The sequence below is a fragment of the Parasteatoda tepidariorum genome, chromosome 5 (assembly GCF_043381705.1).
Source record: "Parasteatoda tepidariorum isolate YZ-2023 chromosome 5, CAS_Ptep_4.0, whole genome shotgun sequence".
Lineage (NCBI taxonomy): Eukaryota > Metazoa > Arthropoda > Arachnida > Araneae > Theridiidae > Parasteatoda > Parasteatoda tepidariorum.
The window spans coordinates 56,469,644-56,495,073 of record NC_092208.1 but is presented as its reverse complement, the minus strand read 5'-3'; the positions used below and the strand labels follow the sequence as shown (position 1 = coordinate 56,495,073).

At 27.7% G+C, this 25,430-nt stretch overlaps 1 protein-coding gene across 1 annotated transcript in view; it reads left to right on the top strand.

The window, feature by feature from the left end:
• The window catches only part of LOC107443142 (uncharacterized), a 222,035-nt gene that overhangs the window by 168,512 nt on the left and 28,093 nt on the right, over positions 1 to 25,430 (top strand). The window contains exon 3 of the mRNA XM_016056911.3: positions 21,745 to 21,812. Within this exon, the coding sequence (XP_015912397.2) occupies positions 21,745 to 21,812 (68 nt within the window). The remainder of the gene's footprint in view (positions 1 to 21,744; positions 21,813 to 25,430) is intronic.

Below are 25,430 nucleotides of genomic sequence, written 5' to 3'. Positions count from 1 at the left end.
AATTTCAAATGATACTATCTACTGTACATTAATTTTTGAAATATTCATAAACCATGCATTTCACTAATGTCACGAGCTATATATACTGATTAAATAAATACAATTTTTAAAAAAATTCGTAAAATCATCTTTTTCACGAGATTTTGAAATGCAGTTAATTGAATTTAGAAAGAAAAAAAAATTTCCAGAATATTTTTTATAGTGCGAAATATTTATTTTTCTTTGAATCAAATTGTCGTGATTGGACAAAAGAAACTTAACAGCAAACAGGAAATTAATACGTGTATCGCAACAAAAGATTTTGGATATTTTAATTTTGGGAATAATAATAATACAAGTATTCATCTAAGTTTTTTTTCACAGTGTTGTATTTACTAAGATATATTTACTGAGATGCGTTTAATAGAAAGTTTTCCAAATGAACAAAAGAAAAAAAAATCTAAACAGAAAGTGTTATAAAACTATGACTTCTCATTTGTTTTATACAAAAAAGTAAAAGAAAAAACTAGATGATTTGAAACATTTAATTTATTTGTTTCAGTTTAATGTATTTTAGCACATATATTTTTAATCAAATTATTTTTAATTCTACAAACATTTATAGTTAGGCAATTTTATTAACTTCATAAATTTGTCTATAGAGCACATATTTTATAATTCATTTATACTTCACAATATCTAAAATTGTTGTTTAAAAATTGGATCAATAGTTCATCAAATATAATATAAAGTCAACAAAATCAATCAAATTATTCTATCAATAAGTTATTAGTATTAATCATCAAAATTTATGAAATTTAGAATAGAATTTTGTTTACCTGCTGAATATAAATAAGGAACATTGATCAGAATTTATTGTGGCACCTATTCATAATTAAACGTTTCCTTTATGATTTAGAAATGACTTTAATCCCTCAAATTTAAACATAATTTACGCATACATTAATTGAGTACGCCTTATACATTCGCAGTTCTTAAGCCCTAAAATATTTTGCTATATTTACATAAAAAATATCAAGTTTAGACAAAACGAAATATTTTACCTATGATTATATTGTTTTCTTTGAAGCAAATTTTTCATTTAAATATTGCTAATCAATATTAAATATTATCAATATTAAACAGCTTATTTCTAAATCCAATCTTTCAACTTTTGAGTAGAAGAGAAGTAAGAAGTAGAATCTAGATAGTGGAATCTAGAAGTAGTAGTAAGAAGTAGTTCTAGTAGGAAGTAGAATCTGGAAGTAGTAGTAAGAAGTAGTTCTAGTAAGAAGTAGAATCTAGATAGTGGAATCTAGAAGTAGTTGTAAGAAGTAGTTCTAGTAAGAAGTTGAAATACTGGATGTTGCGTCTTCACCGCCATTAATATTTATTTTTAGAATCTTCGTCAAATAGGAAATCAAAAATGATGTTCTCATATTCTCATAACTATTGGGTGAAATGACATGTAAAACTGGAATCACAGATAAAACTTGAACACAGTGGAAACTTGATAACACAGAAGATAATGTGATAAATACAAATAAAAATAATTACAATATAGTTGCTGCTAGACACAGACGCTATCATTTTAGTGGCAATTCAGAAGTTAAAAAAATACGGAATGTTGCTAATAAAAAGGTGAATCATTCACTTGTTAGGCACAAAAACAGCTTGGGAAGGACCAAACATTAAAATAAGATAGAAACGAAACGATAAAACGAAAGGAAATTCAACAAATTAGGGATAATTAATATGAATAAGATCGTACTGAGTGGATGGTCTGCCCATTTTCTCATGGGTCAATCCCATTACTAAAGATAACGAACTTTTCCTTACATCTTAGTTAATTCTGGAATTTTTCCTTTCTATTCTGTGCCCTGACAAGAATCATGATGCTATTCCATAGCACCAAAACAAATGGGCGAATAATTTTATTTGTATGTTTATAACGTTGTTCTTCGGAGTTAGTTTGTTCCAAATTGGGTTTGCACACTTGAATATGTATATATTACCACCGTATGAAATCTAACATTTTATAAAATGCCTAATCATTTTATAGAATGTCTGAAATCGACCTCCAAAGTATCAAATGATAATTATTTAATGCATTATCTAAGCATTCTATATGTTGTTTGTTGAAAAGCCTAGAGGCATTTTTTGCATTGACTATGCTAAGTATATAACACTTCTCACATTTTGCTCTAAGAGCTTTGGTCATTTATTGAATGTCAAGGCACAATGATTACCCAAAGTATTTTAATAATTCTCAGTTTTTATATTTTACATAGACACTTTCAAATATCATTCCATTCAATAACAAGACATTCTCTAAATTCCATAGTTATTGCGTATAATATCTGAAATTGATTGCAAAGTACGAAATGATTATAATGTAATACATTGTCTAGGCAATCTATAGAATGTTTTTCAGTGAGCCTGCAAGCTGCTTTGACTAGGCAAAGTCTGTAACAGTTCTCACTTCCCACACTTTTCCCTAACAGCCTTTGCCATTCATTGAATGCATATGTATTTAAGAAACAATTAAGGAAAGTATGTAATAATACTCAAATCTCATACTTTACTTAGAAACTGTCATAAATTCTGTTCAATTATCAGACATTCTATAAATTGAATAGTCATTGCATAGAGTGTTTAACCCTGCGAAGTATGAAATGATTATTATTAAATACATTGCCGAGAATATCTACAGAATGTTTGCTAGCGTATTGGAATTTTATATGTTGACTAGGAAATTTTTATAAAAATTCTCACGTTTTTCACTGTACTCTAAGAGCAATTATTTTTCAGTGCCTAGTTATTTTATACAATGATTATTCAAACTATTTAATAATTCTCAGCTTTCGTACGCTGGCTAGAAACTGTCAGACATTCTGTAAAGCGCCAGCATTCCATTGACAGTTGAAAATTGCAAATAAGAAACATCCAAGAACTTTTGTGTTATAACATATTTCTTTGAAGAAGAAAGCAATATAATTATAAAAAAAATACCCTAACTTTTTATTTTATCTTTTTTTAATACGCAATCAAACAGAAATTGCCGTAGCCGGTGTTCTAAAACCTCTTTAAGCTGCCGGGATTTTGTCAGTTTATGACTCATCAAAGTTTCTTCTCCAAACAATCTCGAAAAGAATATTAAAGGAAAAGAAAAATTTTTAACATCAAACAAGTATCGTAAATTTTACATCCCATTTCATACCTAATTTTTCGATGCCAACACAAGGTTGAATCTGAAAAATCTGAAGAAAGCACCTTTTATAAATCAACCGGATTTCGCTTTACGTTTTACGAAGGTAAAATATAAAAGGAACGGGGCAGTAGTAAAAACATTAACACCTAAAAGCATGGTGGAAAAAATACTGCTTCTGAAAGAAAGAAAAAAAAATGCTGAAAAAGCATAAAAGGAAGAGTATTTATGAGGTTATAAAAGTGTAAAAAAATTTTCGACCGGTTACAAAATAGCTTTAAGAATACGGTATTCCTTGCACATTTTTACAACCTGATTATGGGGAACGGAAATTTATTATGTCAACATGAAGGGAAATAGTAATTTACGATCTGAGTTTTTGTATCACCATTAAAACATGTCATTGTTGTTTTAAAACCTTTAAAGAGTAATAATGTTTATAAGATAAATTGGCTTGTGCTGGGGGAAGTTCGAGATAAATGTAGGTATTTATTTTCTTTTGTAATATTCAGATTAAAAGAGTATTTATAATGATTTTTCTTTTATTTCCATTTAAACTAAAAAAAATTTATATCATTATATTGGATAGTATAGCGTGAATAAAAAGTCAGGTCGTGGTGGAAATAAGCTGATATTTTCAGACAATTTATAAATGGAAATTTATCGTTTAATGAAAAAAACACATTCAATTAAATTTCATTTTTGGCTAAAATCGAAATAAATAATAACATGGCAATATTTAACTTTCAACTGAAATTAAAAAAAGCATAATCGTAATCAAAAATAATTTAAGTGTAACGGAAGTTCATTTTGTTAAAGTTCCACTGAAATTTTTAAAATTTTTTAAAATGTATCGATTTAGTGAGTAACATATTAAAAAAAAACTCTTGAAATGCGAGAAAAATAATTATTAAGTTGAAAACTATTACCTAGGATCAAATTGTTTTAAATTTTATAAATACCCAAGTCCTCATTGTGAATGTCGATAAAAAGTGCACAGTACCCATCGATCTATCGTGTACAGTGCGGAAAAAAAACGGATAGTCCTGAGTAACTTTTGATCCAATGACATGATCTCCACGTTCTAAAGACTCAATTTGAATTGCTAGAGGGGGTGATTTCAAATATGCTAATTAATAAGTGCAGACGATATTTCAAATTGTGAACTCACTGTTTCACTTTTAGATTGATCTTAGTTTCCCATATTTGTACTCACTTAAAATGAACGAGCGAAACTAACTCAACTTGAGTGAAATTTTACTTTTTCAAAAGGACCCATCTCATCTTTGAGTGAAATTCACTCTAGTCAAAGAGTGAACTGAAATCACTCAAGTTTGAGTGAATAAATTTAAATCGAACTTGAGTGAAATTCAATCGTGTTTGATTGACTATCAGTATTACTTGAGTGGATCGTTTTCAGTTCAATCGTTTTTGTTTAGTTATCTGTGTCACTTGAGTGGATCGTTTTAACTCGAACTTGAGTGATTTTTAATCGTTTTTGATTGATCATATGTACTATTTGACTAGGCCCTTTTAACTCGAATTTGAGTGAATTTCTATCATTTTCCATTCATAATTAGCATCATTTAAGCGAATATGTTTTAATCATTCTAGAGCAGAGATGTCAACTGCTCCGTATCAGCCCTAATAATGTAAGAAAACGGTAAATAACTACAATTCTCTTATTTCATCTGGATTCAAAATATTGATAGACATAATCGCAAGGAAAAAAATATGCTTAAAATAAAAGCAAAGGCATCATTTATTTAGATCGTAGAACATAAAAATTTTATTTAGATTTATTATCGTTTGAGTTTTAAAATAAATTGATACAAATTCCAGCTTATGGCTCGCACGCAATTAAATAATAAATAACTCACTCATGCTTGAGCAAAGACCACTCAAGTATCGCTTAAATATCTACCACTCAAGTTCGACTGAATGCAACGCAAGTAATTCTCTCAAATATAGGTGTATTTCCCTGAAGTTGAGTTTAAAAAAATTCACCCTTTTTTGAGTAGAGGAATTCACTATTTCATTTTAAGAATGTAAGAAGAAGCAACGTTCTTAAAGGACAATTTTTATAAAACTAATCTTAATCTTATATTCCAACCTATTCTTTTTTATAAATGTAGCTTAAGATCATTAAATAGTTATTTCTTGTTTGAACATTTTTCTCGTAAGACTATGGAGCGAAACTTTTCAAATATATATTTTTGTATGAGGAGTTTTCAATATCGTACATCAAATATTGCAAAGAAAAAAATTTTATTGAAAAAATATAAAAAAAATTTCAACGCCACCTTATCGACCGCAAAGGAAAGCGAAAAAATGGTGATTTTTTCAAAATGAGTATATAGATATCATTTATATTGGCACATAGATATAGTTTCCATACATAAAAAATTTCCCCTCTCCAAGGAATACACAAAATAACAGGTCCTGGAGTTTCTCCCTAGTGGGGTTGTAGTGAAAAGAAAACCAAGGGTAGACCGAACAAAAGTCTGTCCATCGATTTCTGAAGATATCATACGATACAATGATTTCAGGTGAAAATCTGCGAGCGATTTTTTTTTTCATCTTATCCTCAACCCTTTTCATACCTCACTTTTCAGATGAAGTCATCTTTGACATCGCTCCAAGAAAATTCAAGAGATTTTTAGAAAAAAGTTGAAGAAAAGACTCCAAAAGTTAGGGTTAAATTGCTCCTGCAATTTCCCCTACTCCTAGCATATAAGAATTTCCTCTTCCTGGTCCATCTGATACACATCTGCCACCATTGAAATAGCAAGAGATACTGTATATATATATAGACATAGAGAGAGAGAGAGATAATAAATAAATAAATACAAGAAAATACGAAGAAAGTTAAGAAAAACAATAAGTATAATAATCCGCGGCTAAAATTATTTGCGAGACAGGCAATTTATGTTTCTCTTTTCTATTTTATATTTTTCTTAAATAAACATCTATTTTCTAAAACTATTTATGGTCAATTTTTAAAATTATCCAGTATAATATTACCTTGCGCACATCCATTTCGGGCCCATCCTTGGTAACTAACAAATCAATGCACAGAATAACAAATCACTTCAGCAGTGCAGTAAGAACGACACTTTAAAACCCTCTTGTTACACTCAATTTGCGCTTTTGTTTTCATATTTTGTAATCTGGCAATCTTTCTGCGAAAATATCTTTAAATCATTCTTGAAAAATTTCCGTCCATGTAAGTTGATCTGATTTCGCTACTCGCTTCATAGTCCATTTTTACTGTTTTTTCTTTTTCTTTTATTTTATTTTCTGTTCTTACATGTTATTTTTACTTATTTTTACTTTTTGTGTTCTATTTTATTTGTTGTAATTTTTATAAAAATTTTTTTGAGTGCTCCTCACGCTATTGTATTAATATAGTTTGCTTTGGCTTTATTGATACAATATCAGAAAGCACTCTGTTTCACGGATATAATCGCATGGGCTGGTGAAAAGATTATATATTTTTTTCCGGTTTTTTAAATAAAATTTCATCCTTTTTTTTTCTTTTTTTTTAAACTGTTGTTTGTTATTTTTTTACGCATTATTTCCCCCCTTTTTCATATGTCTTTAATTTTCCTTTGTTTTTTTCTTTGTTTTATTCTTCATTTTGAATACGTCTGAATATACAGTTTGGGAGACTTAGTAAAAAACTTAATAATAAAAGCGTGTACATTAAAGATTAAAAGCATTAGATAAATGTTTGAGTGATAAGGAAACTAAAACAATATCAAAATCTGACGAATCACAAATGAGGAAGTCAGGTTGAAAAAATTCAAAACCATGAGATTCATCTAATGAGATTTGGAGGGGCTTCTAAATATCCCTTTCCTGTTTTTTTCGGTATTCATAAAGATGCTTGATAATATCAATCCTGTTTTTCTCAGTAGTAATTTACATTATATTTGCATTTCGATAGTGCTTTCGTTTTTTTTAATTGCTTGTGAATCAATTTTCAACCACCAATAATGTGGGCACGTTTCGAACTTTTTTTTTAATTTAAATTTTGGCAAAGATTCTAAAACAATTTGTGTTGAACTGATTATTGCGAAACTCATTGTGCAAACTGTCAATGCTTCTGAAACAAGAAATGAACAAAAAAGTTGTTCAAATCACCAAATTAGTAAAATAATATTCACTTTAGAAAGAAAAAAAGCATGACAAATCATGATGTTAGTTATTTGAGAACAGAATATATTTAAATAATATTTTAATTTCAGTTTCATCCTGAAATAATATTAAATGAAGTAAAATTTAACTGAGTAAAATTTAACTTAAAGCTAATGCGTGTAGACCCTCAACTCAGATTTGAGTTTTTAATTCTGTTTTCATATGATCGACTTTAATCTGTAGTTATCTAAGTTTGTTACCGTTTTTAGTTTCAACTAAAAATTATTTAAAATTCGGGCTACTACTGTTTTTTTTTAATCAAAAATTTGAAACATATTTATTACTGTTGGTCCATTTGTCCATTTCGAACAATACCCATGCTAAATCCGGATACCAATAATAAAATAATTTGACAGTAAGAAAAGTGAATCCTATGAAACATCACAGTATTTACAAGTGGTTAGGATGTATTATTTTGTGTTTTGCAAAAAAGAAAAAAAAACTGTAAAGTGCTTAAAAGTGCAGACATTTAATGCTTGCATTTTCAGTATTAAGACGAATCTCTGCCCATATCTGTATGAATTTAATTGCAATAAGGTATTTTCAAAGACGAGGGACGAACTTATTATGATGATGTGGATTAAATAAACGAAAAAATACCTAACACAAGGAAAGAAAAATAAATAATTTGAACTTTAATGACATACGACTTTAACTTTTATTGTTACGACTAAACTTCTTTCTTTAAGTATGGCTCTTAAACTAGAGATAAAAGAATAATTTATGTAATAATTAATGAACTTAAATTGAAACAGGAGTTATAATACTTGTTTCCAAACGAAATTCAATTTCCGACCAATTCAACATCAAGCGGTCTCTAGCATTTATTTCCAAAAAAAAGTCATGATCGTAGTCGCATGATCTTCATTAACTATTACTTTATAAAACTATTGTAAGAAAATGACAATTTACTTGACCATTTTTTCATTTATTATCTCTGCAGTAACATATTTTTAAATTGCTTATTTTCAAGAATTCTAAAAAAAAATACTAACTCTAAGAAACAATATCTTTAAAAGCTTCCACACACAATCTAACCATATCTCCCAATGTTGGAGACCGATAAATCACAGAAATCGTTGTCATCATAAAGTCTTCGAGAATAACTTTTATCTTATCGAAACATTCTAGGGGAAATCCATTATTATTCTTATTCCCCAACCTCATCTCCAAAGCATTGAAGCGAATAAAATATTCTACAGAAATCAAATATAAATGGAAGGAATAAGTCTTTAACGAGCCAGTTGGCTGACTTCAAAGTAAAGGACAAATAAAAATTTCCACTCAAAGATTTTTCTCTATTCTCAGATAAGCTAGGACTTAGAAACCGTTATCATAATATGTTCATTACAAGTGAATTAGCAAGGCATCTATTAAAAGTGTCTCGGTATTTCATTTACTTAATCTAATGAAAGAAAACTAATTTAATATTTGCTCCAGTGCGTAAGTCTGTTACGATACTAGAATAATTCATCTCGTTCAAAGAAAAGTGAATTTTACATATGGAGCACAAATAAAATCGAACATTTTAGAACGCGTTTTATTGAGATGATTTATTCATTTGAAGAAGTTCAATCAATTAATAAATCATATTTAGCTTTTAGGGTAAATGTTAATGAATAAAAGCATGCCCTTCTGATACTGTAGGGAGCGATTTTGGGAGTTATTGAAAGGAATAAGTATTGAATATTGCATCAGGTTCCATTGAAATAAATCTGAAAATTAAAGGAAATGTAAAAATTAAAAGATCTGAGAGATAAATTTGAATAATTGCCAATAAAATGCAAAAGTACAGAATTTACATAAAATAAAAGTGTTCGTAGTGTTCAACATAAGTTCAACAATTTTTCGATTTGTTCGATATCAATATGCTTAAACAACAAAATCGTTTGCTTCATCAAGTTTAACGTTATTTATTTTAAGGAAAAAACTGTTTTAATAAAATTATTACGTTAGGAAATTTGAGATTTAATTTTGTTTTGTAGTTTGGCATCAAATATGTCACAGTTACATTTTAATTTTTCTGTACTATTAAAATTTATAACTTTAAATGATTCCGTAAAAGTGTATAAACTTTGAGGATGGATCAGAAGCATAAAAATGAGCAAGTTTAAAACATCTGACCATAATATGTACAGTGCTGAAAAATAAAAAAATTAAAATAAGTAAGTAAAAAAACACCCTTAATAACCTTTGATTTAATAATCTGATCTTCATGGACTAGGACTCAATTTTAAGGGTTCAAGAGGGCAACCGAAAATATACTAATTATTGAGTCCAGACGATATTTTAAATTACGAAATCAGACGCAAAAAAGTTCTTTTTCTGAATAAATATACCTTTTCCTCAAAAATTTTTACGATTTGCATTTTATTTTCACTGAAACCTATTGCAAAACATTAAACAAAATACTTTCATAGTGTTGTTGCTAAGTCGACTACTATAAATTCTAAACCTGAAAACAGCCAGTAATATAATCTCAATAGTCATCGACCAGAATTTTTCAAAGTCTATTTTTACAAGAAAAAGAAAAATATAAGAATTTCTGTTCTTTTGAACCTTAAGATGAGCTGAAAGCTTTACCCGATACCAGGTTCCTTTTTATTTCTTTTATATATCTAAACTTTCTTACTTTATCCTGCTCTTATACAAAACCGAACTTTTTTTTTCACTTGTTCGCTTTTATCCTACCACCGTTCAGTTTATATAAAGGAGGACCAGTGGGATTTCAGGAGGGTCTCCAAAGAATTTTGTTCAGAAATTTATCTTTACCTGAAACTTTATTTTCTTCTTTCTATATAACTCCCTTGATACTATGCTTCAAGGTTTTCTCATTAGACTTTGGTTTTTAACATATTATTTTTCTTACATAAACTGATATTATGCTTCAAGTTTTTCTCATTAGACTTCAGTTTTAACATTACAGTGGCCATAAATATAAACACAAATCTTGATAGGTTATTTTTTTATTTAAATTGATATCATGCCTCAAGTTTTCTTCATTAGATTTTTGCTTTAACATTACAGCTGTTGTAAATATAAACACAAATTTTAATTTCATTACTTTGTCATTCTCTAGAAATAACTTAAAACTATTCTTCAATTTTTATTTTCATAATATTTTTGTATCCACATTACAGCAGATGTACATATAAACACAAAGTTTAATATTTTTTTACTTTTTTATGTAATTTTATATCATTTTTCATTAGACTATGCTTTTAACTGTGCTGTTGCTGTTTATGTAAATGCAAGTTTTAATATTTATTATTTTGCTCTTTTAATTTAATTTGAAACTATGCTTTAATATTTTTTTCGTTAGACGTCGGTTTTATTATCAAATTTATATAAATAAAAGTTCCTATATTTTATTAATTTATTCCTTTAATGTAATTTGGTACAGCGCATCAGGTTTTTCACACTAAATTTTAGTTAGCGATTGTACAAACATAAAGCGATTGTACAAACATAAATATAAATTTAAAACATAAATTTTCTTCATAATATGATTTCGGAAATATATATGTTCCATATGTTTTCAAAGTCTAAACATAAACCTTCATAAAACAACTTCTTTCAAATATCAGTATTTGTTTTAATGATAAAAAAAGATTTAACAAAATGCTAAAAACATTTTATATATTGTGTTACGGCTAACATCACTCAAAATAATACTTAGAAGTAAACATCTAATTCAAAATAATAATAAATAGATATTTTTACTACTGACTACCTCTTTGGTACTACTAAATTGATGAAGGACAGACATATACAAAGATAATTTTTTTTTTATTGAAGTATCAACAGTTTCGCTTTAAACTCTTTGCCAATGGTAATTAAGTTATATCCTTTTTCGACACTTTTGTTTGACAATGATTATAAAAAACTGTGTTGTTGTGCAAATTATATATTAGTATCTCATCGTGTTGCGTAGTAAATATTATTATATTCTACTTGAATATCTTACTATGAAAGATTTAAGACACTCTTTTTGAAATATATGAAAAACAGACTTCGACGAAATAAATTTATGTTAAGGTTATTCGGTGGTGTCTCCTAACGCCAAAATTCATCTTTAGTTTAATCTATTATTGATAAACAAAAACTATTTTTACTTGAATTTAATTAAATTCACAAGTTTTGTGGTCTAAGGCTAATTGCTAATGCACTTTTTAAGTCCAAAATGTTCTGTTGTTTTTAAATTACTGGGATGAATGAAAGTTATTACACTTTTACGCAATAAGAACGTAATTAAATAAGTTGCAGTTTCGTGCGTATTAATGAAACAAAGATTATTCATGTATTATTTATTGATTTCTTTCTTTTTTTTACATTTTCCGTCTTAAAAATACAATTTTTAAGGGGTATTTTTTCATTCTAATTTGTTGAAGCATTCATTGCTACTGAGGAAAATCTGTATAAGAAAATATGCAGGAAGAAAATAGCAAATGTAGTCAAAGTTAAAGAAGAAGTTTTAATCCGAAAATTGAATTCATTATTAAAATTTGGCCCATTCCCCTATTTTTTTTTCTTCTTTTCCTTTGTTTATTTAAATAAAATGAAAAGAAAAAAGCACGTAGCGAAAACAAAATTTTCCTTTTGAGACCCTAAAAGAATTTATGTTTATATACATGTATAATGTCTCAAAAGTGAATTTCAAAGTAAAAAATAAACTCTCTTATTCACTAATCAAAGTGTTATTTCCTTAAAAAGAAATTTTAAAAATTTCTGAGAGCCTGGTAGAATTTATACATAAACCAGTAAAGCTGCTTCTAAAAATTCTGAAGGCCTGGTAGAATTTATATTAAAACAAGTAAAAAGCTTCAATAATTCTGAAAGCATAGTAGAATTTATATAACAAATGAACGTGTAAAACTGCTCCTAAAATCAAAGAAAAGGTTTATTAGATTTACATCACGTTAAAATATGTTCATTATTAAAACATTTATATTTTTAACAAAATGCTGCTCTCTAAACTATGTGTTTGGTCTAATTATTATAAATAATGCGGATTTTGAGAAAAGGAGCTGAAAACTAGTTTTCTTGGAATATCTTACTTGTTGGCCTAACGACAGAAGACAGAAATGTAGGAAAACCAATATGTGAATAAAAACTAGTTTTATTATTTTTCAATAAAATTAGTAACCAGATCTACCTAATCATTAGGGTAGAACTGGATGGCTGAAATTTTCAATTAAAAAAAATCATTTCAGACACAGTAAAAAAAATTTCTTTATATTAGAGTTAGGACAGAAGACAACTAATTGAAAACCAATGACGTGTAATTATGATTACAAGTAATTATATATTAAATTTCAAATACATTCATGATCGTAAGGGATCATGATTGTATATATACATCAAGAAAATATGATTAAAACTATTAGAATGTGGGAAAATTTACATTGTGTCTGGCTTTATGGAAGCACTAAAACTCTCGACAATTTTCACTAAAGCTCGTTGGTAATGATTCTGGTATAATTAACAATAAAAAATAGTTTCATTATACGTGATGAAAATTTTTAAATGTGGGAAATTTGATATCTTAGACCAAAGTATAAAAACCAGTTATTCGGTGACATTTATTTTTCATATATATATTTCTTAATAAATTTGTGATAAGAAGATTCATAATTTTGAAAATCAGAATTTTCAGTAAACCGATACCATATGAACGGAGAAATTACCAAATATGGTTTAAATACCATATATTTTGATTTTATCAATTGGAATGATTTTTTATTATTTTACCAGAAATGTTATTTCCATACTGTATGGTAATTTCAGACAAATTGTTTTCTCTGTGAATGATTTATGAGTGAAAGCACTTAGCAAGCTATAATCTGCTTATGACTGTGAGAGTTTAAACTACCGAAAATGTCAACAGTCCTCAATCAAAAGGTTCCCCAAGATTACACTGAGTTAGCATATCGAATTGATGTTTAATAATCGTAGTGGTAGTTAAGTCACTGTATAGAATGTAGTGGTAGTTAAGTATATTCTATACTTATTCTATACTTAACTACCACTGTGTAGTGGTAGTTAAGTATAGAATTCGATGAACAGATACCACTAATTTATTCATTGCCATTTTTTTGCGAATGTGTATTAAGTTCACCGGATTTTGAGTGCTGGTAGCGAGAGCTGTATTAAGTTCACTTGTTTTTGAGTGCTAATCGTGAGTGCAGTATGAAGTTCACGGTTGTGTGCGTGGTAGCTCCGATGTTTCTATTGGCAATCAAGTGTGTGGAGGATCCCGTTGTGTGTGATAGAGACTGAGCAGCAACAGCGTGAGAAGGACAATGTCGCAAATGGCAAGTCAACTTTTCAATCTGTACCTTCCATCGAAGTAGGTGTTATTTTCGAGGTAGGCGAGTTCATATCACGACAGCAGGTCACCAATGCGGGGTCAATCTACCGACAATGTCAACCGTCATCTATCAAAAGGTACCCCAAGATTGAATAGAGTTAACACGTTTTATTTACTGGTGAATTGGTGTTTAATGGCAGTTACATCACAATTTTAATTATTTAAATATACATTGTCGTTTCTTTAAAAAAATGTATCTGTATAGCCTTGAAAAGATATAACACATAATTTCATTTCTGAAAACGTGTGTTCCGTCAGAAATATTGGATTTTAAGTTCGTTATTACAATTTAGCAATGTAGCTGTAACTGTGGCGTAATACTGTGTGATTGATGAAATCATTGCGCGCAATTATATTTCTAATAATCATTACTAATAAAAAGAATCTTTGCATAAGGTCTCATTCTGACAAAGCTGTCTTTCAATGATTGTTTTAGCAAATAAATGATTCATGATGGAGCGATGTGAGAAATATTTAATTTGAAAATACTGTATAAAAACAGATAGTATTCTAATTTTGTTTATCAATAACCTCAGATATCTAAGAGCCACACAGAAACTAATCGATGTGTAGGCATCATCATCTCTGACATCATTTCTCATCTATCTACATCCACTGCTCCAAAAAAACCAACTGATCTCAAAAGACTCGTTGCTCTAGTTGAAACCTTTTCTCTTGCTTCATATTTTTGACAAACACAGTAAACGATATTCTCACCTAAGCTGGCATGCGATAGCGCATTCTTTCAATTAAATGCTTGCAACTTGAGGGGAAGAAGATCACTGATACACAATGACGTGACCTATGACCTCAGAACCAACTGATCGTTTATAAACAAGATGGCGTGTTAAAGTCGAGATAAGTTTTTCCACATAAATAAGAATGCTAATTAAATACAAAGCCGCATCCCACACGGAATTTGTTAAAAAATGGCTCTTACTCGTATACTTCTTTTACTTAACTTATATTTATTATTTGCTTATGTATTTCATTGTATCCGTAATATATTCTTATCTTGTGTGCACTTCAACTTCAATGCATAATTGGTTTGTTCATGTTCTATATGGATTCATGCCTGTCTTTGTGTTAAGTGAGAAATATATAGTGACAGAAATAGAATGCGTCACTTAAGAAAATTGATACTTGACGGATTAGGCTTACTCGAAGTTGAATAGAAAGTACAGTTGCCAATGCAAACAAATGCCACGTTTCGACAACCAATCACGATCGAAATACCCACACTACGTCACTTGCCGGTATCTCATTGTTAATATTAACTTCAATTAATATTGATTTAAATTAATATTATTACATATATCAAACATTATGGTTACCTATAATCATTAAGCAAAAAGTTTACTACTCTTCTGAGGAGCAAAACTACCAAAATAAGGTAAAATTTATCGCTATTGGAACATTAATTTTTACCGAAATTAAATACATTATTTCTATCGAAGCACTTTGATAATGATTTCGTAAAATAGTTTATATAATGTGGTTTTAAAATATGTGATAAGATTTGGTAATGTGGTAAAATTTGAATAATTTTATCATGAATTACTTAAATTTATCAGTTAAATTTACTTTTCAACTTTGCATTACTATCTAAAAGTGGGGTAATACGAACTAATTTTGAAAACAAACTATTATAATTGATGGTAAACAATTACAACATGAAAGGAAAAATTACTATAAACGTACGACTTTGGTTTGATTACCAGAATTATGTTTTTTTACTAAAAAGTCATTATCATACAGTACATTAATTGTACCGTATTAAGTGTCAGCAACCTTGATTTCACTTAATTATAATTTACGATTAGACTATCATCTATCACTCACACTAACAATAGTTATTTGTTATCAACGCACCATTGTAGATTCCAGCGAAGAATATTCTCAAAACTAAAATGAAGATTTTATTTTTATTTCACAAACATTGAAATAAATGAAGCAATATTTGTCTTTTTACCAATTTCACACTATATCGAATAATTTAACTTTAGAATGTGTATCATTTTAACCATCTCATCTCACCTTTATTCCCCTTATATATTATATAAATTAAATATAATGATGATATATAAATATAATTATAACGACTTGATTGTCCATTTAGTATACGGAAGGAAAACGTTTAACTGTCTCGAGTTACTAACTCAATTTGACACGCGTAATAGGTATGACGAGGCAATGTAGGAAAGCCATTATCACTGTGCATGGTCTCAAATTAAATGGAAGCAAGTTATCACACACTGCAATGATATCTCTGCCTCATATGACTAAGAGAGGTTAATAATATAAAGGATAATAAGTTAGATCAATTAAATTTGCACATTTAATAAATAAACTTAAGGTTTATTTATGAAATATAAATTTACTTATCATAATATGCATTTACTTTAAACTCGAGTTTGTTTATAAAAGTACACATAATTAAAATTTTCTAATTATTTTAACAATGAAACTAATTATCATTAAATAGTTTGATAATTTTTCTTATATTTTTTACATAATTTTAGTTAACATGTTTATCTTGATATCTGATAGAACCAGTAACATCAAAAATTATCAATGATTAGAACTATCAATTAACGGAAAAATGATGTAGATATGATTTAGATAAAATATACTGGTCGTTACGTTATGCATAGAAAGGAAACTAGGAATTATTTTAGCAAGTTCACAAATCAGTTCATAAGTTCACCGAGAGATGGCACTAATGGCTGAAAAACTTTAGAATTATAAAGATTACATGACATTATGAATAAACTATATTTAAATATTAAAGAACACGCACCAAACTCTTTCTTAATTAAACAGAGCTGTAAGCTAGCAAATAACGCTGGTGATTTCCTTTATATATTTCGAAAAAGAAAAGAATCATTTCCAGTTTAATTTAAAAACAATAGTTGATAATGAGTCATTGAAAAGATATTTAATTGAATATTCGCGAAATTTTAGAATTGGATGCTAAAATCCTCCCTTTCATCTGTTGAACAAATTTTGTAACCTAGCACAAACGATTCAAGATTTATAAGAAAGACTTACTCACGCACACAAACTGTTTGTTTTAGTATTATTGATTGCTTTGTTCTCCATTTGTTCGATAAATTATTTGATGTAGTTTGATTATTTTGCATAATCTGCATTTCTTCCTTTCTTTTAAAAAATAAGTATGAAAATGTAAAAACTAATCCTTGTTTTAAAATTTTATTGTCTATTAATGATATAAAAAAAACATTCCAGTGCTCAATAAATTCAAAGACCTTTTGCGAATTTTTTTTATACTTTTTTATTACTAAATTTGTCTTGTTAAGGTAACTTAATGCTGACGACTCCAAAATTGAAAAATAATATTTTCATTCTCAATTTTACAAAAATATAATTCTATATATTTTTACACGATGAATGATTACAAAGTATTTTACCACGTCAGCAGTTTTATTCATGATAGCGAAATGAAATCCAGGACAATAAATGCAATTGGAAATGTTCTTTTCCATTTAATATATTTCCTCCCGAACGCACTAAGTTGTTGAATCCAGCTTTTGTAAGGACATTAATCAAAATTCATTTAGAGTTGTCAAGACTTATGCAAATCTAGGCGGAAAAACTCTTCTTTTATTCCTAAGTATGATTTTTTTAACGTTTTTTTTTACTTCTTCACGGCAAAAGAATTCTAATATTACTTTTTCTTCATTTTTGCTTTCGTAGCGTGAAAAAACTCTTTTTTCGTCATCTTATTGCGGTCTTTTAAAAACTTCTCATATTAGCTGATTCTACCGAACACCCGACTATGTAATCCTTAGGATTTTCGGCAGCTTTTCTGACACTAATTCTTTACCATGAGTATGCGTGTATTCTTTACCTGAGGGCAATATAAAAAGAACTTAAAATGAAAAATAAAATTCCTTTTAACCGAAAAAAAAACACTGCAGATAGGCGACATACCTCTTTTTTTTTTCGAATTATCTAAGTCAACTAGTTTTTTCCTTCGAGCACTTATATTTTTCGCGGAAGTTTAAAATTTAATAGAGCTATCATGTTGTTGAATAAAAAACTAACAAAAAGGCTTTCTGCATTATAAAATTCTATAAAGATAATCAATATTAATTTAATATTATTAAAAATAAATAAAATTTTCCTAAGTATATTTCTTTTTTGAGAATTCATGCAAAGTCATTAAATGTTTTTTAGCTAATAATATTATTTGTTAAATAGTACTTTTACACATACTGTAGCTCAAACCCATCCATTTTAATACATATTTCACTAACGAAGTACTTAATGAATCGCCCGTATTCTCGTCGCATTTAAGGGGACTGATATTTCAAACATTTTTAACATTTTTAATTTAGTCGGACATAAAAAAACTATTTTAAATTCTGGGAAGGTATTTGATATAATAGGAAAATTTTATGTTTTAAAATTTACTTCAATTCTTCTTCATATCTCAACCAAGATCATAGAATGAATCATGATTGCTAGAACTTACACTTGGTCATTTGGTCATTTTTGGTACTCCATCGTTTTTCCGTTTTTAAATACTTTTCGTGGATGTTATAAATCAAAACAAACAGATCAAATGTTAGAAAATAGATCGACTATAACATTCTATGCATGAACTGTTTAGATGCTAAATGAAACAAAACAACACTAAACTTATGAAAATGATCATGTATTCCTGAAAAAATAGACATTTTAATATTCTTTGTAACTTCAACATAGTAAATTCTACAGTGAAAAAAAGTAACTGTAAATTCTGCAGAAGAAAAACATATTTTTTACCGAAAAAAACTGTTTTAAGTAAAATACTGATTTTTCTGTTTTTACTCATTATCAGCGAAATCTTAAAACGTTTCAGTTTATTTTACAGACTTCCTCTGTTTATTTTACGGTTTAAAACTTTTGTCATCAAAACGGTTTTTCTCTGTTTTTCATCCGAATCATAAATGGATTAAAATCCCCTATCCAAAAACTAGTTTATATCGTGCAGTTTTGAGTACCGTGTGATAACTGACCTTTTTACAAACCATTTTACGATTTTTTTTTCTATACTTAGGTTCAGCATTTTTTTTTCTTCTTTTTTGGTTTGGAACATCGTATAATTTCAACTGTAATTCAGTTTTATAGATTGATACCCTACCTGATTATTATATTTCTGTTATATATATAGTTACCAGACATTTTTATACAGGAGGGCCTCTATAGGTTTGAGTAAATTAACTTAACTTAAATATTATTTCAATAAAAAGTACTTTTAAGATAAAAACAGTTTTCTTCATACTAAGGCTCCAGGTTAACAGTAATTTAGAGGGCAGTGCGCTTACCTCCCAATGAGATGATCCAGGTTTGAAACCCAGCTTCGATCGATAGTACGAATTCTGCTCTCGGCCTTCGTAGTTATTTTATAGATTTTTTGTTTAAATTTACAGAGTTTGTTTGTTAAAATAATTGAGATTGTTTCTTAAGATAATGGAGTTTCTTGTTGAAATAATAGCACTTATCTGCTTAAAAAACAGATATCTGATTTTAAATTATATAAGTTTTTCTTTCTTTTTCTGTGAAATAAATGGTTTTATACTGGCACATCAGATGACAGTCATTTTTCTGTAAATTGTACACATCTCTTACAGAGTATAAATCTTAACATTCCGCATATTATTTTCATCATTTTTTGTATATTTTATCAATTTCCAATTTTAAAAGAAACAAACTTAAGTATTTATTTAATCAATTTTATTTCATTTAATGCTTTAATTCCAACATTAAGGGTTTTAAAATAAGATTCTTTACAGAAATGCACATGGTTAAGTAACAAAGCAATTTTTTTTTCAATTTCACCCTAAGAATACGTTGGAGATTTAAATTCCGTGTAACATAAAACAGAAATCGTAAAAATAGATAGAATGATTTCTTTTTTATATTAAGAAATAACTTTACTTAAAGTTGTTATAAAATACTACATCTTTGGAAATTTCTATCTACACGCGAATGATTAGAGAAAAAATATATTCAAGGAGTTTAGCATACGTTGAAATTTGGGGCTTTTGAAATTTCTTTATGTTTATTATGTTATAGTATATAAGAAAAACATAATTAGCATAATGAATCTTAATTTATCAAAATGAATTTAAAGACGCTTGACAATACATAAAAGAATATAGTTTGTAGAAAAGTTAGTTAAAAAAATAGAGTATAATACTTTTTAGTTAAGAATACTTTTTAGTTACGATACATCTATAAAAATATTGCATAAAAACTCAGACGAAAGAAAACAAGAAAATAATTTCTGTTCTTTACAAAAAATATTTCCTTTTTGCGCAAAAAAAAGTTTTCGATTTTTTATTTTTACTTAAAATACCGAATCTTTTTTTACCTTCCTATAAATATTCAATGTTTCCAAAAACACTAACAGAATCCTGCATACATTAAGTGTTATTATATACTTAGCATAATAAGTATCTTCAATTTTGTGAAGAATATATCGCACAATATAGTTAAGGACTTTTTTATATTTTTATCAGCCACGCTCAAAGGCTCAGAGATATAAAATATAGTTAAGGACTAAAAGTAGCAACAAAGTAGCAATGAAACAAGGTAATATAGCGTTAAAAAATAAACGTGATCGTAAACAGTACGGCTAAAGTGAAAGAAAGTGTTGAGATTAAGCCCTTTTCTGCATCTAATAAAGGTCGTAAAACTTTATGAAACAAATTAATTCAAAACTTTTAATACGCTGAAAAAAATAAAAAGCAAAATATTATCAAAACTAAATTCTTCAATATCTGAAACATAAGGGATACAAATTTTTAATGCGGGGAAGTAAACTTATTTTTTTATTACATGTTAAATTTATATGGCTAAATACAACATCATTTCGTTAAAATTTAAAACAATAATTTAAAGTGAGGAAAAATATTCCTCAAAAACTATTTCATACATGACAGGTGTTCGCAATATTTTCCTGACTTTCAATTTCAAACATGTATCAAAGATATTCAGCGTTCGAAAAAGGGGGAAAGCTTGAATAACTTTTGATGTAATGAATGTATTTTCAGAAACTTAGGCAACGCACATACTGAGAAAACAAGCAATAAGAAAGAGGCATGCATGTGTGAATTCTTGTACTTGTGCATTAAGACGCACAGAGGTGATGTGCGCATGAAAAGGTATTGGAATCTGCCTCTCAAACGCCTCTTTCATACCACTTGCTTTCTCATTGACTTTAAGACTTAATCTTAATAGTTACACTGGAATACTTACTTAGAGCAGACGATATTTAAAAGCACGAAATTAAGCACCAACTTTCCATACTTTCTCTGAATAAACGTACATTTATTTATCGACGGATTCGAATTCTTAAGACGTAAAAAGAGAAAAAGGTAATTGCAATCTCAAAAATATGGTCAAAATAGTTTATTAAACAAAGCAGTCAAAAATTTAGGCTCCTTAATGTTTTTTTTTCCTTTGCGTATTTTACCATATCTTGCCATACATAACATTTGAAGTAAATCAAAAAAAATGCACAAAAATTTTAATTTCAATTATTCAAAGTTAATTCCACTGAAAGTTTTTTTTAAAAAATTTTTATCATTCTTTCCAAAAAAAAGTAAGAAAAGATAATCTGAATTGTGAGAAGCAAATTTTAACTGAAATGAAAAATGCAAAATTTGTATAATATCGGTAGAATATAATTTTTGAGAAACAGATCATATATGGAAAACTTAATTGCCCATAAACGACCGAATACGTTCAAATTTTGAGTTTTTTATATGTATTATTTTGTGTGCAAGTTTTTTTTTGACATTATTTTAAATGTATGGATGCAGATTTTCTCATGTTCTACAACAGATTATGACATTTTTTAATTGTATTGTAAATGTTTCTGAACAATCACTTATAACTTCATTTCTTAAAATAACATTCATTCTATTGTATAACACTCTAATTTAACAATAATTTGAACTTTTGTATATTTTAGGAAAGAAAAATGCTTTCGTTGTGTTGTGATATATGAGAAACATCCAAATGTTTTGCAATATAGAGAAAGTAAGTAAAAAAAAATGTTCTGAGCATGCTTATTTTCGCACCGTTTTAGAGCCAACAAAATTTACCTACTAAAAATTTATTTTAAAAAAATAATATTATAATACACTTATTAAAAATCCATATATGACATGCAGTTGGAATTTTTATGAACTTTGGTAAATTTTATGCATTTTTTACCTTTTATAAATGGTTAAAAAAAGTACTTATAACCAAATACTATTACCAAGCTATTACCAAATACTTTGAAACTATCTGAAATGAATGTCATATATTTTAAATTATACTTTAGTCTTAATTTAAAAAGTTGAAACTTTTTCAAATTTATTTTGGTTATAAAAAAGAAATTGCCCTAGAAAGGGCTTAAGGAAAATAAAAGTTTTAATGACTAAATATCTATAAGATTCCATTAGTAAATTAATCTTGTTTATTGAAACCTTAATATTTTAACTAACGTAAATATGATAATATAACCAATCTATAAACAAAGCGTCTTAAGCAAAGTTTTTATTACTTAAAGTAAATAATAAAGTTATCTTATGTAAGGAAAGAAGAAATTCTTTTAAATTTGCTATACTGTATGGCATTTCTTGTTAAAAAAATAAAAAAAATGTAAAAAATGACATCGTAAATTTGATAATTAAACTAAAATATACGGTGTTGAAACCATTCATTGGGTAATTTTTTTCATTTTTTTCGTTCATATAGTAACGTTTTATCGGAAATATTGGTTTTTAAATATAAATTATAGTTCTCATTCTAATTCCATACGTTTAAAAAAATTACAAAACTCAAAAGCAAATTTAACCGAATGAATGGTTTTTCCTCCACGTTCTAAGGCATCATGATAAATTTATCTAATTTTATCAAATTTTATCCCAGATTGTAAAATTATATTTAATTATTTATTTTACCAAAATCATTAGCAAAATGCTTTGGTAATAATTACACAGCATTTTCGTGTTCCAATAGAATCAGAAAGACTGCAAATTTTATCATATTTTAGTAGTTTTAACCATACTTCTTTTCTAAGTAAGATGAGTGGGTAAGCTCAAATAGTTAATTACTTAAAGTCCTAAAAAATTAGTTAAACTTAAAATATGCTTTCAGACAGAACATTGTACAGTAAAGTTTAGTTATACGAAGAGTTTTGTAGCATTTTATTTTTGTTAATGAGAAAAGAGTCAAGGACCATGGTTTCAAAACTGTATCCCCCAAACTTAGTCTTACCACTAACCTTTATGTCCTAAAGACATCACTTCCTAGGATTGGTTTAAACAATCCAAATTATGATAATTTGATTATCTATAATAATTTAACAGTATAGGACGAAAATAATAAATCATTATTTTTACAGCCCTTATTTTGTATTTATATAGAAAATGAATGCAGGAAAAAATTCACTCTAATGATATAATATAATTATATACTTGCAATTTACAGAATTGAATTATGCCTTACAAATCTTATTCATTGCATTAAAAGAAATCTTTGAAATTTTGACTATATCTTATATTATACAAACTCTTTTTTAATAAAACACTAGTACATTCTTGTTCTGTTATAAAATTACAAATATTTTCTTAAAATGTTTATTATTTTATTTTTAAATTCATTCATTATTTCTAAAAGGATAATTTTCAAGAAAATATGAGTTTTCACTTGAAATTAATGAGAGAAAAAAACTACATTAATTCTTTTGTGAAGTAGCATGGCTTATTGTATCAGAAAATCTGATCGATAGATTTGTCGTTGATGGAAAGACGTTTCTCTCAGTAAGTGCTACAGATGTAACATTGTAGAATTTTCATGGTACTTTAAGATAGCAAAAAACTAAAGAAATTGCTAGTAGAAAAGCAGCATTATAATAACAAAATTTTAAAGCAATACATGGTAGAAAGATCATGCTGTAACAACAAATTTTGAAAACAACTGGTGGCAGAAAAATAAGGCTAGAATAGCAGAAATTTAAAGAAACTAATGGTAGAATTCTCATTCTGTAATAGCAAAAATTTAAAGCAACTGATACTAGAATAGTAATGCTAGAAAAAGCAACAAAAAAACATCTGTTGCTTGTGAATTATTGCTAGGAAAGCTGAAAAAGTAAGCAAGTGGCAGTTACTGTTTGATTACTGCATTGCCACCAAGATATTTAAACAACACAAGCTGGTTTATGTATGTTGGACAAACTATAAAATATGCCAATACTCACCATGGCTTGCTAGTAATTCTGCTGAAACCAGAAAGTATTTATGATAGTTTGGTTTATATATATNATATATATATATATATTTTAAAATAAAACTAAAAGAAAAATTTTACATTTCTCGTCTCCCCATAACTAAATTCACTTTTTTTGAGCATTTGTATTTTTGAGCTTTGGTGATAGCCTGTGTCGAAAAAGAAAATAACATCTGAAACAAAGTGAAATTTATATAAATTTAACAATGTGTTAGTGATATTTAAAGACTCAAAATTTTTTTTTCAAAAATTCCAAACAGAATCCTTAAAAGCTCTAAACACCCAGTTGTAAATACGATTGCAATAGTAATTATGTCAGCAATTCAAAATGATTAAACGAGTCACTATATTTCAAATTTTAATGTAGTAAGGTGAGTTTCTATGGTGTATCTAGCTAAGCATTTCTATCGAAAAAAATTTAAGAACAAATTATTTTCTGAATGCTTTAATGTGGGGTTACTTTTATGATAACAAAACTCAATTTTAAAATTCAGCTTATCTTTTGGAAATACAAAAGAGTTTATTTAATCGAAAAAGTTTGAGTTTTTCAATTTCTATTGATGAACTTTTCATCAAGTGTTTTAGAAAATGGCAGGTATGTAAAATGAATCATAAAACAAAAATATATAGCTTTTTAAGAGAAGTCTTTTCTTTAGAATGATCGATGTCACGCGAATTCCCCATTTAGATAAAAGTGTGTAAATACATAAATATATTTCATCAAAGCTAAAAACGTTTGATACTCTTTTTCGAGAAACGATTTTATCTACTTGAAAATGACGCTAAATATTTCAGAAAAAAAAGCAATCTGATATTTGATTTTTCGTTTACAATGAGACATCATTTAGATATCTCGAATTCACAGAATATATCTCTCTGCAATAAAAGCTAAAGAAAGGTGAATATTTAAAAAGGAAAGACAATTAAATAAAAATAAGACAAAGGACACAACAATAACGATGCTTAATGATGTATACCATAAATAATAAAAATATATAGGATAAATATCAAAATCCAAAAGAAATTTATCTACATTTAATTTGAACTATAGTTAAAATCTAAATAGCCGAAAGCTTTAAGAATTCTGTGCGAACAAAACTTAGAACGAGTCAATTTAAAAATTGGTTTTGCTTTTAATTCGAGAACGTTTTGATCACATCAAAAAAATGTTTTAAACGATTATAAAGTTTGTTTGTACAGTCGGCAAAAAAAAAAGATATGACCCTGAATAACTTTTGTTCTAATGATCGGATTTTCACGATTTAAGTGTCAATCTTAATGGTTCCTGGGGGTGACCTCAAATATGCTAATTAATTAGTGCTAACTATTCCTTTGAAGCGGGGATCAGACACAAAAACGTACTTTCTCTGAATAAACATG